This window comes from Oncorhynchus mykiss, chromosome 25 (assembly GCF_013265735.2).
Source record: "Oncorhynchus mykiss isolate Arlee chromosome 25, USDA_OmykA_1.1, whole genome shotgun sequence".
NCBI lineage: Eukaryota > Metazoa > Chordata > Actinopteri > Salmoniformes > Salmonidae > Oncorhynchus > Oncorhynchus mykiss.
In genome coordinates, this window is record NC_048589.1 from 31639249 (window position 1) to 31657108 (window position 17860).

The following is a 17860-nucleotide window of genomic DNA, read 5'->3' on the forward strand; positions in this document are numbered from 1 at the left end:
ATGGGCCTCTTGGCTGCATCTCTGATCAGTCTTCTCCTTGTATGAGCTGAAAGTTTAGAGGGACGGCCAGGTCTTGGTAGATTTGCAGTGGTCTGATACTCATTCCATTTCAATATTATCGCTTGCACAGTGCTCCTTGGGATGTTTAAAGCTTGGGAAATATTTTTGTATCCAAATCCGGCTTTAAACTTCTTCACAATAGTATCTCGGACCTGCCTGGTGTGTTCCTTGTTCTTCATGATGCTCTCTGTGCTTTTAACGGACCTCTGAGACTATCACAGTGCAGGTGCATTTATACGGAGACTTGATTACACACAGGTGGATTGTATTTATCATCATTAGTCATTTAGGTCAACATTGGATCATTCAGAGATCCTCACTGAACTTCTGGAGAGAGTTTGCTGCACTGAAAGTAAAGGGGCTGAATAATTTTGCACGCCCAATTTTTCAGTTTTTGATTTGTTAAAAAAGTTTGAAATATCCAATAAATGTCGTTCCACTTCATGATTGTGTCCCACTTGTTGTTGATTCTTCACAAAAAAATACAGTTTTATATCTTTATGTTTGAAGCCTGAAATGTGGCAAAAGGTCGCAAAGTTCAAGGGGGCCGAATACTTTCGCAAGGCACTGTACATACACATGGAATCACTGGTCACTTTAAACGGAACACTAGTCACTTTAATAATGGTCACATACTGTTTTACTCATTTCATATGTATATAATGTACTCTACTGTATTTTAGTCAACGCCACTCAGACATTGCTCATCCTAATATTTAGGTATTTCTTTATTCCATTCTTTTACTTTTAGATGTGTGTATTGTTGTAAATTACTAGATACTACTGTACTATTGGAGCTAGGAACACACAGGCATTTCGCTACACCCGTAATAACATCTGCTAAATATGTGTGTAAGCAATAAAATTTGACTTGATTTATTTGAAATGTTTCTAAAATCCCCTAAAATTAATGGTGGAAAAAAACGATTGAAACCATTTCCCCGTTTGACAGCTAGGTTTTATGGGTATTATGATACCTCTACTGTGGGGCTCTATGAAACAGTGCCAAATCAAGAGCAACCCCCATCCCTACTTGAGTTCTTCTTCTCCTTCAATATAATGGCGGTTTGCATACAAGCGCCATGCTCTACCAACTGATCCCCTGGATCACTGATGGTGGAGTCAGTGGACGACGCGGAGGGTCTGTATGTCGCAGTGGAGAGATGTCCTCTCTGCAACACCGCCAGGCGCAGGCTGACTTGTGCCCGATGCATCCAGGCAGGGGATTTCGTGTACTTCGACGGTAGAAACCCCGAACTGTGCGTGTTAACATTTTAACTAACTTCATAACACGGCTCTAAGTAATGGCACTGATGACGACTTATGCGGCATCATCAGCAAAGATTAATTTTAGTACTCAACAATCGAACAAACATGATAGCTGGCTAGCTTTATTTACAAGAAGCTAGCATTGCCATAAACAAAACGTTAGCTCTTAACACCAGGTCGTTGTTAGTTGGCTAGCTAGCAAGGTAGTTTGTTTACAAGGAACCATGGAACGTTACACCCAGTCGGGCTGTTTGGGGAACATAACACGTAGCTAACGTAGTGAAACTAAAAATAACTGTCATGACACGTGGTGTCACGGCTCTTTGTTAGTGAAGTCGTGAAGGGTCATTGGCCTAATATTTTACTTACATTGGCATGTTCTATCATGTTTTTGTGAGTTTCCAGAATTCAATGACTAGCTAGTAGTCTAATGGCAGTTAGTGTAGTTTTTCTATAGTTAAATGAATCTCAACTTGTTTTTGTGAAGTAGCTAGTTCTAAGCCACTCTCTCGCTCAATTCCCCTCAGAAATGTCTGATGAACCTGCAGGTGCATTGGTGGAAGAGTGGGGTAACATCTCATAGCAAGAACGGGCAAAATCTGGTGCAGTCCATGAGGAGGAGATGCACTGCAGTACTTAATGCAGCTGGAGTCCACACCTGATACTGACTGTTACTTTTGATATTGACCCCCGCTTTGTTCAGGGATACATTATTCCATTTCTGTTAGTCACATGTCTGTGGAAATTGTTCAGTTTATGTCTCAGTTGAATCTAATGTTCATACAAATATTTACACATGTTAAATAAACGCAGTTGACAGTGAGAGGTCATTTCTTTTTTTGCTGAGTTTAGGACTATCGGTTACTACAACTTGTTCTAAACTGCCTGTTAATACAACTCGTACTGTACTGCCTGTTACTACAACTAGTACTGCCTGTTACTACAACTTGTACTGCCTGTTACTACAACTCATACTGTACTGCCTGTTACTACAACTAGTACTGCCTGTTACTACAATTCGTACTGTACTGCCGGTTACTACAACTAGCACTCCCTGTTACTACAACTAGCACTCCCTGTTACTACAACTAGCACTCCCTGTTACTACAACTAGCACTCCCTGTTACTACAACTAGCACTCCCTGTTACTACAACTAGTACTGCCTGTTACTACAACTAGTACTGCTTGTTACTACAACTCGTACTGTACTGCCTGTTACTACAACTCATACTGTCTGTTACTACAACTAGTACTGCCTGTTACAACAACTAGTACTGCTTGTTACTACAACTCGTACTGTACTGCCTGTTACTACAACTCATACTGTCTGTTACTATAACTAGTACTGCCTGTTACTACAACTAGTACTGTACTGCCTGTTACTACAACTCATACTGTCTGTTACTATAACTAGTACTGCCTGTTACTACAACTAGTACTGTACTGCCTGTTACTACAACTCGTACTGTACTGCCTGTTACTACAACTCATACTGTCTGTTACTACAACTAGTACTGCCTGTTACTACAACTAGTACTGTACTGCCTGTTACTACAACTCATACTGTCTGTTACTACAACTAGTACTGTACTGCCTGTTACTACAACTCGTACTGTACTGCCTGTTACTACAACTCATACTGTCTGTTACTACAACTAGTACTGTACTGCCTGTTACTACAACTAGTACTCCCTGTTACTACAACTAGTACTCCCTGTTACTACAACTAGCACTCCCTGTTACTACAACTAGTACTCCCTGTTACTACAACTAGTACTGCCTGTTACTACAACTAGTACTGCTTGTTACTACAACTCGTACTGTACTGCCTGTTACTACAACTCATACTGTCTGTTACTACAACTAGTACTGCCTGTTACAACAACTAGTACTGCTTGTTACTACAACTCGTACTGTACTGCCTGTTACTACAACTTATAGAGTCTGTTAGGAAGATCACGTAACTTTTTCAGGTATGACATCAAATACAGCTACTTCCAGCTGGTGGAGTCCCTGTCTGGAGCTGTGGGACAGCTTTGGCATCACATTCAATTAGTCTGATAATATACCAGCAAATGTCTGTATCTCAAATGGCATCTTATTCCCTTCGATAGGTAACATCCCAAATGGCACCCTATGTAAATAAAGTGCTCAGTCTGAAAAACAAAGTTGAGTGTAATAAATCTGTTTTTATTCTCTGGCAGAGAAAGAAGTTCAGAGAGGGAATACAGTAAAAACACTGAGGTTGGTGCAAAACAGAAAACAGCTCACAAAATGGCTGAAAGGTGATCATTCCTAAAAGAGGAAAATGCTGGTCCATCATCTGCAGTTTAAGACAAGTAATCAGCATAACATACAAAAGGTGAGATTAGAACTAGCGTCAGCTACAGGGGTACCAGTCAGTGAAAAAGAGCGGGATCGACTCTTTAAAAAGGGTACGTTCAACCATGCAATCCTACTAAGGAACGAGCCAGTCAGTCAACCTCCATACCTCACCACCCTTCATGCATATATACTCATGCATACAAGCAGCAGAAAGTTACAAGGTATCTGTACTACTGTCCATTGAAATACAATCCTATGTCTTAATGAAGCCTCCAGTCTGCTAGATAACGTTACCGTTCTGAATATTGTCAATCAGATGGGGAAATACTGAATAACTAATAAACAGCAGGATAATTCATTTTTTTTCTATACCGTAACCCATGTCCTTTCAGGGCTCGACTGCAAATCTTTGCGGTCTGTCCATGCACATCCATCTAGTCATTTGTACATACAATGCTTTAATCAACAGTAGAAAGGAGTTACAGGCGTGGCACTTTGAAAGAGTAGAAGAACATTGGGTACCTGATCAGACCGTTTCTACCAAGATGTGAAAGTTTCCTAACAACAAGTAACAATAACTGAGAAAATACCCAGAACTGTATACACAGGTGATTAAAATATTGTTTGAGAGCACTAGTGTATTATAGCACAGCATATCATTATCCTGACCAGAGATGAGTGGTGGGAGGTGAGTGATTGGGCTGTCTGTCATAGCAGCTGGGCAGTGATTTAGGTCCAACAGCAGAGGGCAATGTTGTGCTTGTCTGCGGCCACAATTACCATAGCAGCAGAAGGACATAATAATTAGTCTGAGCCCTCGACTCACATACGTTACACCATTATATACACACAGAGACCCTGAAGGTTCAGTTTAGTATCCTAAGCTATTACAAATACATTCATTTGACCTATGACCATTTTGATAGGAAAAAAAGTGCTTTATATTGTTACTGTGGTGGAAATGTACCAGAGACTAGGATAAAAACCTGAAGCCAATTAATGTTGAGGAATTGGTGCAGCAGAGCTCTGAATGAAATATGTTCTCACCCTCAGGTAACCCAACACTAAGATGTCTCTATTAATTGTCACCAGAGAACACTTCTTCTCAATGTCATTTGATTCCCACAGCAGTAGATACATTTCAGTAGTTGCCTTTTGATTACAATTGAATATTATTTTGGTATTGCCTAACACATTTAGAACCATGAAAAAATATGGTTTTGACTTAAGGCACCCATTTCCTTGAAACATTTGTATTATTACTGGGAACACAATTCACACGTTTTATAAAATCATCCAGTAGAGTTGAAGAACGAGGAGACTCAGTTGATACTGTATATCTTCAAGGTAGTCTGTTTTTTGCATGTTGGTCCCCCACTGATGACCTAGCTCTGGCACAAAACCTACTGACACCAGTATCAAAACAAACTGTACAACAAGAGGCTGAAAACCTCTTTGTAACATGGACCTTTTACAACATAATAAATACAACCACACATCACACACCGACAGGGCATCTCAAAACACAATGTATGAAATCATCCACTAAAACACTATGTCTGATCATCTGGCTTCTAAGACTTGGAAGGGTCTTGTGCTCCACTCCAACGTGTTGGTGGGTGAGAGCCCTGGTCGGGACAGGGACACCAACACAGAAAGTTTAAATTGTAGCGATCACAATTGTATTGTTTTAGATCACTGGGGTCAGGAAAGGTATTGAACAACAACACCCTTCGATTCTCCAAAACGTTCTGCTACTTCTACCCAAAATGATAGCCCGTATCAAATGTAGCAACTATTCATATTTCCGTAATCTAGGGGAGATCTAGAGTATGTAACAAAGGCCATAACCACTAATTACTTATGTATTAGCCTCAGGCTAACTTACTTAAAACAAAGTAGCAGGGCACAATATTTGGCAACATGGGTGAATAAAACAAGTGGTTGTGAGAGTGCAGTTATCTGGTAGGTGACACACAGAGGGAGGAAGGTTGGTGAATGACAGTCTGTAGTGCAGCTTAGCCACACTGGAAATGAATGCTGAGACATCGATCATCCTGAGGGGTCTCAGTACAGTACCAGTATCTGTGCTGTTGGCATGTTAGTGTTATACGTTGGGCCATTCCAGTGGGCCTTTGTGCTGACTGCAAGCCTCACCATCCCACCAAGTCCTACAGAGATCTGACAGGGAGAGAGGGGACCACCCAACTAGAGAGTCCTGCAGATCGCGAGAGAGATAGAAGTCCTTTAACAAAGACCTTGTAAAAAAGATGTCCCTCATGAATATTTTAATTTGTTCATCTTCAAAAAGTTGATTTAAATAACAAGTACTGTAGTAGGTCCACTGATCAATCAGCTCTGCAGATATCCTTGCACAATGGCTTAAAATTCTACATTTGCCAGAAGGTTTGCTGGTTCAGTCTTAAAGGGTGGGGTAAAATAAGATGCCTCTCCCTTGAGATGTCTCTAGGAGACCTGATTGTTGTCCAGCCTCTTCTCCACAGCTTTGAGGAGGAGCTCAGAGTACTGCTCCAGCAGAGCCAGAGTCCTCTCCTCCCCTGAGCCTGATCCCCCTGTGCCTGGTCCTACAGGCCGGCAGCCCAGCGTACACAGGGAGCCTCCTGCTGCCGGTTCTCCAGAGGGGGATGGTAGTGAGCTCTGGGGCAGGGAGCTCAGCTCGGCCCTCACAACCTCAAAGGCCTCAGACAGGACCCGGGCCATCTCATGCTGCTCCTGCCTGGAGGCTACAGGCACACTGTTCACCTGCAAGACACAGACATTACCACACAAATGAAGTGTATGGAACTGTTCTAAGATGTTGTTGTACATTAATTGTTGTATATCAACAGCACATTTCATCTCTGCATCTCCCAGACAGAGATGGTGGTCTGTAAAATAGTAGCCTTTCAGTGAGTGACTCACCATCCTGTAGAACCGGGAGGCCTTCCTAAACGAGTTCTGTAGCTCGCTGGCCAACACCTTGCACGACTCCATACTGAGAGAATCCTCTATTTAAGAGGAGAGAGTTGTGGTACATTGCTAAGGCTCGCGCTGCTTAAACCATCATAGCACAAGCAACTACAAGACAATAGGTTATTGGGCAACAGTAGGGCAATATGCCAATATAGGAAACATGTTGTCAACAATATGTAACCATAGAATGTGGTATGTTTGATCTTTTACACAAGGGACGGAAACACAGCAGGACAAGGACCAATGTTAAAAAGTGAAAAAGCGAGAGATGAGACCGAGAGATTAAGAGAGTGGTAGAGTGAGAGAGAGAGAAAGAATGAGAGCATGCCTCACCAATCGAGAGAAACCGGTTAAGTGACGGAGGACATGGACAGGGTGAAGGTGAAGAGTACATGGGGGTGGAGACAGCAGGCCACAGTGCACCAGTAGTAAAGAAGTGCTTGGTGCTGGTCAGGCCCAGACGCAGAGATGACAGGGTGAAGGAGGGAGAACGCTGGAGCAAACCTGTGCGGTCCTGGCTGGGCCCTCGTTGTGACAGCAGGTAGACCGGATTGCCCTGAAGAGACAGCTCCGTCACGGGGCTCTCCTCCTGGGTCAGGCCCTGGCTTTCCTCTGTATTTGGCTGTTCCAGTCTGTTGTCTACAACAGGGGCCTCAGGACGCAGCTCCGCGGTGAGACCAAGCTGCTCCGCCTCAGGGCTCAGCACTGGGCTAGTCTCCCAAGGAGGAGCAGGGGAGGGGGACAGTGCAATGACTAGCTGGACGTTGTTGAAGAGCGGTGGTGGTTGATTCTGTCCCTGCTGGGGCAATGAGCTAACTGGGGGGGAAAGGTTGTCCTCTTTGACAGTCTTGTAGGAAGTGGTGGTGGTCTTGGAGGTACCGTTGGGTGTGAAGACTGCCAGGGAGGGCTTGTCTGGGAGGGACTTGGAGATGTCCAGGTTGAGCTGGGGCTGGGTGCTGCACGTCAGCTTGGCCTGCAGACTCTTGGTGGTTGGGTTAGGGTTAGAGCTAGCTATGAGATTGGGGATAACAGCAGCTTGGGGCATGGCTAAACCCATCCCTGAGAGGGAGGAGGACGCCGAGGAGACCATGGCCACTGGGAAAGATGCTTTAGTACTCGGACTGTGGGAGGAGCAGCTCTGACTCTTGGTCGTTGGAGGGATTGAGGTGTTGGAACTACTTCCAGACCCAGACTCCTCCTCAGTCACGTTTAGGTTGTCTCCCATGGACACGGAGCGGGACATCTTGGCCATGGAACTGGTGGTGGGGCTCATGTAGGAGCAGCGGGACTTTAGGCTCCTGGGCATAGTGGCTGTGCTGTGGCTGGTACTGGTGTTGTCCTGAGGCTGGGGGGAGGTGGGGAGTGTCACTTGACCCTCGCTGGCCTGGGAGTGATGGAACTGGGAGTGATGGGGCAGGGGGGCCACCTCCTTGGAGGGCCGAGACAGGGTTAGAGGCATGTCTACTGGTAACAAGAGAGAGACAGAGAATAAAGGTAAATGATTAGGCTATGCAGGCCAGGACGACAACATCTGTCTCTTATCAGAAATGGTTTTAGTCATGGGAATATTTGGGAACAGATTTCCAAAATTAAACTAATTTGTAGCTGAATTCCTGGTGATTTCAGTATTTTTTTGGTCCGCAAGCCGCCTGCTGCCGACCAATGTTTTACACAGGTCCCTAGTTATCTGGGCTGGAGCGTGAAGTCACTAGCTCTGCTGGTCGGCTACTACAAAGCAACCTAGACGTCCGTTTTGGGCAAAAATGTGTATTTATTATGAAGTTCGATCCCCACAGTGAATTATTTTCAAGTTTGCTACAAATCGAGATCTTTAAATAAACAGTGATCCGTTCTGACATTTTCTTTGTCTCACAGGACCACGTGCTGACACAGACCCAATCACGGACTGGGCAGGCTACGAGGAGGCTTGCGCTCTCATGCCATAGACATAAGGTTGTTGCTCAGGCAGGATGAATACGACTACATCGACCATGATCCTTTGCTAAGCAACATGAAGCAATATGGAGCGCTACAAATGTAAAAAAGTTCCGGCTTCATGAGCCATCGGGAGTTTCCCATAGGAATATGTGGATGACATCAGCGCCATCACTATCTACTGGTTTTATACCATACATAGAACATAAGACGAGGACCTTTTTAAATCATAACATTGTCCAGCAATACTTTATCATAACATTGTCCATTAATACAATATCATGACATTATCACAATCCCTTCCTTAGTGTCTCACCCTCAGTGTGCAGGTTCTGGACTGACTGGGACTTCCTCATGCCTGTAGTTGTGAGGTGAGAGGCTGCAGCCTTGGTCACAGGACTGACCATCCTACGGGAGTCCACTGCAGGGTTAAACAGCTTCTTCCTCAGAGGAGAGGCCCGCAGATTAAGAAACTTCTCCGTAGTGTCCACTACTTCTAGTCTCCCGGTGGGGCCCTTTTGAGAGTCTTCTGAGACCTTCCTCTGGCTATGGGCTTGGCTCTGGTCTCTGTCCTGGTTGTGCTCCATGAGAGGCCTCACCTGAGAGACCAGGGGCTTCACCACACCGCTGCCTACCTTCCCCTCACCAATGCTCTTAGATAGGAATGGAAAGGAGGTCCTGCTAGAAAGGAAAAACAACGAGTCATTCAGCTGGGACTGTTTGTCAAAATATTCAGTTGATTTAAAATGATATCTCACGTTTGAGATAAATTAGTATGGGTTAAGTGCTTTTCTTGGATCAACTAACTGGCATACCTTCCAGTAGAGCATTGGGACAGGAACTTGGAGGAGATGCTGATATTGTCAGGGGTGGCAGCTCTCGTCGGACTCACTGACAATCAGAGAGGATTAATACAATTGATACATCTGGAAAATAGTTGACCTATTACCGTGTGTGTCTTTGTTATGTGTAAACTACTATGTCTCATGTTTCCCTGTGTGGACAATAGTCTCTGGGTGCAGCCCAATAATATTTATTTGCTCTTGAAGTGTGCACACGTTCACTACTTCTATTTACAAAAGCATTGGATTGGTGGAGGCAGGGGATAGTGGGAGTTTCCATCAACATGTCTTATACCAGTCAAGGAGAAGGTAACTGGGATGTAGACTCTGTTCTTACCTGGGTTGTTAAGCTCAGCCAGGTTGCCAAAGTGCTGTTTGAGGAAGGCCTCCTGGTCGGGGGTCTGGGGTACTACCGTCACCCCCTTGGCATCTCCCCTCCCTACGCCCCCCTCCTCTTCCACCTCCAGTTCCTCCAGGTCCAATTCAGAGGAGTTCCCATCCACACTGAGAGGCTCCGTGAGCTCAGGGTCTGACACACAGACAATTTGATTAACTAGTAGAGGTACATTGCATAAAAACGTCCACAGAGAAACTGTGTGTGTGTGAGCCCTGTGTGTGTGTGTGTGTGTGTGTGTGGTTGTGTGGGGCTCACCCTCTGCAGGAGGCTGCTGCTGACTGTCTGGGCTGGACAGTCTGCTGCTGGAGTAGTCCACAGAGCAGGCGCTGTCTGGGCTGTGTTTGTCATGGTGACCCTGGCTCCACTGGTTGTGGTTCTGGTACCCCTTCACACTCCTGCTGGCCCCAGGCCCAGGCAGCAGCTCCTTCACCAGGTACTCACTACAGAGAGAGAAACACACATAGTAGAGTGTAAGTTTATTAAAGTGCTAGGATGCATCCCAAATGCCACCATATTCCCTATACAGTGCACTACTTATGACCTGGGTCCATAGGGAATAGGGTACCAAGTGTTACTACACAATATAACAGCAATTGATAAACATTACATAGTGAAAACAACATTCCAGACCCTAAGTACCTGGATATATGGATTAGATGGTACAGTATGTACAGGGCCTTCAGAAACTATTCACAGGCCTTGAATTTTACCACATGTTGTTGTTTTACAGCCTGAATTTAAAACGGATTAAATTGAGATTGTTGGTCACTGACCCACACACAATACCCCATAATGTCAAAGTGGAAGGATGTTTTCTAAATGTTAACAAATTCATAAAAAATGAAAAATCTGAAATGTCTTGAGTCAATATGTATTCAACCCCTTTGTTACGGCAAATCTAAATAACAAGTCACATAATAAGTTACATGGACTCACTCTGAGCACAATAATGGTGTTTAACATGATTTTTGAACGACTACCTCATCTATGTACCCCACACATACAATTATTGGAAAAGTCCCTCAGTCGAGCAGTGAATTTCAAACACAGATTCAACCACAAATACCAGGGAGGTTTTCCAATGCCTCGCTAAGAAGGGAACCTATTGGTAGCTGTGTAACAATTAAATAAACCGACATTGAATATCCATTTGAGCATGTTGACGTTATTAATTACACTTTGCATGGTGTATCAATACACCCAGTCATTACAAGAGATACAGGCGTCCTTCCTAACTCAGTTGCCGGAGAGGAAGGAAACCGCTCAGGGGTTTCACCATGAGGCCAACAGTTACAGAGTTTAAAGGCTGCAATAGGAGAAAAATGAGGATGGATCAATAACATTATAGTTACTCTACAATACTAACCTGAATGACAGTGAAAAGAAGGAAGACTGTACATAATACAAATATTCCAAAACATACATCCTGTTTGCAACAAGGCACTAAAGTAATACTGCAAAAAAATGTTGCAAAGCAATTCACTTTTTGTCCTGAATACAAAGTGTAATGTTTGGGGCAAATCCAATACAACACATTACTGAGTACCAATCTCCACATTTTCAGGCATTGTGATGGCTGCATCATGTTATGAGTGTGCTTGTAATCGTTAAGGACTGGGGAGGTTTTTAGAGAAAAAATAAATGGAATGGAGCTAAGCACAGGTAAAATCCTAGAGGAAAACCTGGTTTAGTCTGCTTTCCACTAGACACTGGGAGATTAATTCACCTCCCAGCAGGACAATAAACTAAAGCACAAGGCCAAATCTACGTTGGAGTTGTTTACCAAGAAGACAGTGAATGTTCCTGAGTGGCCGAGTTACAGTTTTGACTTAAATCTACGGCCTGAAAATGGTTGTCTAGTAACGATCAACAACCAATTTAACAGAACTTGAAGAATGTTGAAAATAATAATAAATTGGCAAATGTTTCAAAATCCTGGTGTGGAAAACTCTTAGAGACTTACCCAGAAAGACTGACAGCTCTCAGGGGACTTACCCAGAAAGACTGACAGCTCTCAGGGGACTTACCCAGAAAGACTGACAGCTCTCAGAGACTTACCCAGAAAGACTGACAGCTCTCAGGGGACTTACCCAGAAAGACTGACAGCTCTCAGGGGACTTACCCAGAAAGACTGACAGCTCTCAGAGGACTTACCCAGAAAGACTGACAGCTCTCAGAGACTTACCCAGAAAGACTGACAGCTCTCAGGGGACTTACCCAGAAAGACTGACAGCTCTCAGAGACTTACCCAGAAAGACTGACAGCTCTCAGAGGACTTACCCAGAAAGACTGACAGCTCTCAGGGGACTTACCCAGAAAGACTGACAGCTCTCAGAGACTTACCCAGAAAGACTGACACCTCTCAGGGGACTTACCCAGAAAGACTGACAGCTCTCAGAGACTTACCCAGAAAGACTGACAGCTCTCAGGGGACTTACCCAGAAAGACTGACAGCTCTCAGAGACTTACCCTGAAAGACTGACAGCTCTCAGGGGACTTACCCAGAAAGACTGACAGCTCTCAGAGACTTACCCAGAAAAACTGACAGCTCTCAGAGACTTACCCAGAAAGACTGACAGCTCTCAGAGACTTACCCAGAAAGACTGACAGCTCTCAGGGGACTTACCTTGAAAGACAGCCGGAATCACTGTCAAAGGTGCTTCTACAACGTATTGACTGAGGGGCATGAATACTTATATAAATTAGATATTTATTTAATTTGAAAGAAATTTGCAAAAATGGCTAAAACAATGTTTTCACTTTGTCATTATGGGGTATTGTGTGTAGATGGGTGAGACAAGAAATCAATTTGACACATTTTGAATTCAGGTTGTAACAACAAAATGTGGAATAAGTCAAATTTATGAATACTTTCTGAAGGCACTGCATTTAGTATACAAACTACAGTATATGATATGTAGGGGCCAGGAGTCTTACCATGTCAGAGAAAACTACAGGCCCCAACTATATTGTATGTGTACTATGATAAGGCAGTGATATACATCCATGGTGTAATGGAGAGATTGTAGAGATCCAGGAGAAAAAAGGTAGAAGCTGTGTTTACCTGACGGCTCATTTATTGATTGATTCATTTGATTGATTTACCTGCCGGCTAAGCTGACCCTGTCCTCAAAGCCGTCGGGGTACAGCACTGGGCCTGTCTCTGTGTCAGGTGTCTGTGGAGAGAGCATGATGTATTTGGGCCGCTGCTGGGACCTCTGCTCAGACTCACCCTGCAAGATAGACAAACATGAGAAAATACTATGAATCATAAAACATCACCTGAAATAACTGAATTGGACCTCACAATCCTCAATACACAAAATATGGATGAGAGTACCATGGTTTCATCCAACCTATTTTGTGACCCATTATTTAACATTTATAAGTAGTAAATCCACAGGTAACATAGATGGAGTAATACATTGTCTATGCACTGTATTAAGCAGGGCCAAAGTAAGGTCAGGTGGCTGTTCTCTGTTAAATTAACTCACCCATGCAGTGAGGGGTTGCAGGCTGATGGTACTGCCCAGCTCTTCCTCTCTGAATGGGTCTCTGAAGGAGTCAGAAACAGGCTGGGTCTGGGTCTTAGTGGGGGAGGAGGGGGGCATGGCGAAGGAGTCCAGCTGTCTGAGGTCTAACATGGACTTGACCATCAGATCCATGCTGTCCATGCGTCTGGACCAGCGGCGCCGCGGACGAGGACCCCTGTCCTCAGAGTGGTGACTGCCCTGGGAGGACCGCCTGCCAAAAGAGTTCTCCTACAGGACGGACGGATGGACACACGCACACACGAGTTGTGAGCCTACAGTTTATAGTGGGAATATTCACAGACCGTGTCTGAATTAAATTTCTACTTTACAAGTGACAAAAAGAAGAGCGAAAATACATGGGAGACAAGGCTGGGGGCAGAGATGACTGAGGAAAGGCTGGGGGCAGAGATGACTGAGGAAAGGCTGGGGGCAGAGATGACTGAGGAAAGGCTGGGGGCAGAGATGACTGAGGAAAGGCTGGGGGCAGAGATGACTGAGGAAAGGCTGGGGGCAGAGATGACTGAGGAAAGGCTGGGGGCAGAGATGACTGAGGAAAGGCTGGGGGCAGAGATGACTGAGGAAAGGCTGGGGGCAGAGATGACTGAGGAAAGGCTGCTACAGAAAGACTGCTGCTACTAACCCTTTTCAGTTGATGAGAGTTGTGCTTTTCGTCTGAGGTGTCTGAAAAACAAACACAAAACCAATTGACATCACAATGTGTCCTGTCAACATTGTGAAGAACCAAATTCTTAATACCGCAGCATTGTTTGCTTGTGTACATACAGTACCAGTCAAAAGTTTGGACACACCTACTCATTCAAGGGTTTTTGTTTCTTTTTACAATTTTCTACATTGTAGAATAATAATGAAGACATTACAACTATGAAATAACACATATGGAATCATGTAGTAAGCAAAACAGTGTTAAACAAATCTAAATACAGTTTAGATTTTAGATTATTCAAAGTAGCCACCCTTTGTCTTGATGACAGCTTTGCACACTCTTGTCATTCTCTCAACCAGTTTCACCTGGAATGCTTTTCCAAAAGTATTTTGAAGGAGTTCCCACATATGCTGAGCACTTGTTGGCTGCTTTTCCTTCACTCTGCGGTCCAACTCATCCCAAACCATCTCAATTGGGTTGAGGTCGGGTGATTGACTTAGAATACGTGGACAACTACAAATACCTAGGTGTCTGGTTAGACTGTAAACTCTCCTTCCAGACCCACATCAAACATCTCCAATCCAAAGTTAAATCTAGAATTGGCTTCCTATTTCGCAACAAAGCATCCTTCACTCATGCTGCCAAACATACCCTTGTAAAACTGACCATCCTACCAATCCTCGACTTCGGCGATGTCATTTACAAAATAGCCTCCAATACCCTACTCAACAAATTGGATGCAGTCTATCACAGTGCAATCCGTTTTGTCACCAAAGCCCCATATACTACCCACCATTGCGACCTGTACGCTCTCGTTGGCTGGCCCTCGCTTCATACTCGTTGCCAAACCCACTGGCTCCATGTAATCTACAAGACCCTGCAAGGTAAAGTCCCCCCTTATCTCAGCTCGCTGGTCACCATAGCATCACCCACCTGTAGCACGCGCTCCAGCAGGTATATCACTCTGGTCACCCCCAAAACTAATTCTTTCTTTGGCCGCCTCTCCTTCCAGTTCTCTGCTGCCAATGACTGGAACGAACTACAAAAATCTCTGAAACTGGAAACACATATCTCCCTCACTAGCTTTAAGCACCAGCTGTCAGAGGAGCTCACAGATTACTGCACCTGTACATAGCCCACCTATAATTTAGCCCAAACAACTACCTCTTTCCCTACTGTATTTATTTTATTTATTTTGCTCCTTTGCACCCCATTATTTTTCTACTTTGCACATTCTTCCACTGCATATCTACCATTCCAGCGTTTTACTTGCTACATTGTATTTACTTTGCCACCATGGCCTTTTTTTGCCTTTACCTCCCTTTCCTCACCTCATTTGCTTACATCGTATATAGACTTGTTTCTACTGTATGATTGACTGTATGTTTGTTTTACTCCATGTGTAACTCTGTGTTGTCTGCTCATACTGCTTTGCTTTATCTTGGCCAGGTCGCAGTTGTAAATGAGAACTTGTTCTCAACTAGCCTACCTGGTTAAATAAAGGTGAAATAAATATAAAAAAATTGTGGAGGCAAGGTTTTCTGACGCAGCACTCCATCACTCTCTTTCTCAGTCAAATAGCCCTTAAACAGCCTGGAGGTGTGTTGGGTCATTGTCTTGTTGAAAAACAAATGATAGTCCCACTAAGCGCAAACCAGATGGGATGGCGTATCGCTGCAGAATGCTGTGGTAGCATAGTTGGTTAAGTGTGCCTTGAATTCTAAGTAAATCACTGACAGTGTCACCAGCAAAGCACACCCACACCATCACACCTCCTCTATGCTTCACGGTGGGAACCACACGTACGGAGATCATCCGTTCACCTACTCGGAGTTTCACAAAGACATGGTGGTTGGAACCAAAAATCTCAAATTTGGACTCATCAGACCAAAGGGCAGATCTCCACCGGTCTGATGTCCATTGCTCGTGTTTCTTGGCCCAAGCAAGTATCTTCTTCTTATTGGTGTCCATTAGTAGTGGTTTCTTTGCAGTAAATCGCCAGATTGACTGAACTTCATGTCACAAAGTAATGACAGACTGTCGTTTCTCTTTGCTTATTTGAGCTGTTCTTGCCATAATATTGACTTGGTCTTTTACCAAATAGGGCTATATTCTGTATACCACCCCTACCTTGTCACAACACAACTGATTGGATCAAACGCATTAAGAAGGAAAGAAAATCCCACAAATTAACTTATTTTGACTGGTACTGTATGTTAAGTGAGATACCAACCTGTCTTTTCCCCTGCACTGCAGCCTGACACCATGTAAGGAGAGACCCTCTCTTCCTCATCCTCTTCTTCTATCCCCTCCTCCTCCACCTCTTTGTCACTGTCAGAGGACATGGTGACAATGGGAGGGGAGCTATATACCTCTCTCCTGGTGCTGCACAGGACAGACAGAGAATAGAACACACACTATTAGGTGACAATAGTCAAACGAAACATGTTGTATGCCTCCTAAATGGCACCGTATTCCCTATATAGAGCCCTATGGCTCTTGGTCAAAAGTAGTGTACTATATAGGGAATAGGGTGCAATTTGGGAAGCACAGAGTGCATTTGCAGTTGACATTGAATAACCCACATAATAACTAACAACATTCATAGCAACAAGCCTGTAGACAAACAAGGGGGCGGCAGGTATCCTAGTGGTTAAGAGCGTTGGGCCAGTAACCAAAATGGTTGCTGGTTCAAATCCCAGAGCAGACAAAGTGGAAAATCTGTCGATGTGCCCACGAGCAAGGCACTTAACCCTAGTTCCTCTGCTAAATGACTCAAATGTAAACAATTCAGGATTAAACACTTGTCTTCACTCCATCAATCAAATGTATTATGTCAATTGGCATTCAGAATATGTGTGTCTCCACTAAGTTATGTAAATGTTATGTTTGCTTTCTATGGGTATTAGCTAGCACAACACATGTTATCCCATTAACTACATACCCTTTGCCCCATGAGGAGCTAACAGCAACAAGAGAACAAACAACAACAGGAATAAGTAATATGAGTCAAGGTACTTGTCCCACATTAGTGTGTTTAAATACTGCAGATACCTGAGATTGCAAGGTTTGTGAAGTGGGGTCTTCTGAACTGGCTTGCCATTCTGCTTAAGGTCCGAGAGACGCTGTCTCATACTGATGGTCAGCTCCGGGGCCAGACGCCACACAAAGATACAGCTATCACCAGACACAGTTATCATGTGCTTGCAGTCATTGGTAAACTTCATTCCAGTCACAACCTCTGTGAAAAAGAAAAAAGACAAACAAATGAAAATAAGGAAATATCTGGGCACTCAATTATGGACAGTTTTTAACAAAGAAATTATCTGTGGAATTCACAGTATGAGAGGTCATTAAATGCAACGATGGACATGATGATGAAGAGGAGTTCCAGATTGTTCCTCCTTTCTGAATACACTGCTGGCTGCAGATTGTCAGTCACACATTTTGCTGTATTTCTTCTAACTAAATGGAGTAGTTTTTACCAGAGTGTCCAAACATGGTGGCCACACACTCCCCAGAGTAGAAGTCAAAGATGCTGATGTTCTTGTCTGAACAGCTGGTGGCCACATACAGCCCTGAGGGGTCTGTCTGAACCTGAGGAGCGAAAAAGACAACGGTGGGCCAATTTTTATAAACCAGCTACAGTGTTGTCAAATTAGTCTTCACAGCAACACTACATGACATGAAAACATGCAAGCCTAACCCACCTTGATGACAGTCCCATCCTCTCCTTGGGAGCCCTTGTACAGTTTCTTCTGTTTTCCGTTACTGATGTTGAAGATTCTGTTGTTAGGGGAAAGAAGTGTCAAACTAAGAACCTACAGGAACAGAGGTTCTATTCAGATCTCAACATGAAAA

The 17860-nt window shown here is 44.0% G+C and overlaps 1 protein-coding gene and 1 long non-coding RNA gene across 5 annotated transcripts in view; one reads left to right on the forward strand and one right to left on the reverse strand.

The window, feature by feature from the left end:
- Positions 1 to 1047: 1047 nt before the first annotated feature.
- Positions 1048 to 3498, forward strand: LOC118944345. The gene is made up of 2 exons (XR_005039590.1): positions 1048 to 1319; positions 1857 to 3498. It is a non-coding gene; the product is annotated as an uncharacterized LOC118944345 (long non-coding RNA).
- Position 3499: 1 nt separating this feature from the next.
- Positions 3500 to 17860, reverse strand: part of LOC110505800 (mitogen-activated protein kinase-binding protein 1) — a 67289-nt gene continuing 52928 nt past the window's right edge. For 2 of the 4 annotated variants that reach the window (XM_021585252.2, XM_021585248.2), the window contains 14 exons: positions 17710 to 17785; positions 17485 to 17596; positions 17054 to 17240; positions 16233 to 16384; positions 13976 to 14016; positions 13297 to 13563; positions 12908 to 13035; positions 10058 to 10242; positions 9743 to 9934; positions 9379 to 9454; positions 8880 to 9244; positions 7133 to 8092; positions 6578 to 6663; positions 3500 to 6418 (listed from right to left, as the gene is read on the reverse strand). In XM_021585252.2, the coding sequence (XP_021440927.2) occupies positions 6122 to 6418; positions 6578 to 6663; positions 7133 to 8092; positions 8880 to 9244; positions 9379 to 9454; positions 9743 to 9934; positions 10058 to 10242; positions 12908 to 13035; positions 13297 to 13563; positions 13976 to 14016; positions 16233 to 16384; positions 17054 to 17240; positions 17485 to 17596; positions 17710 to 17785 (3124 nt within the window). In that variant the 3' untranslated portion in view covers positions 3500 to 6121. The remainder of the gene's footprint in view (positions 6419 to 6577; positions 6664 to 7132; positions 8093 to 8879; positions 9245 to 9378; positions 9455 to 9742; positions 9935 to 10057; positions 10243 to 12907; positions 13036 to 13296; positions 13564 to 13975; positions 14017 to 16232; positions 16385 to 17053; positions 17241 to 17484; positions 17597 to 17709; positions 17786 to 17860) is intronic. The other 2 variants (XM_021585250.2, XM_021585249.2) reach the window with 2 other exon arrangements.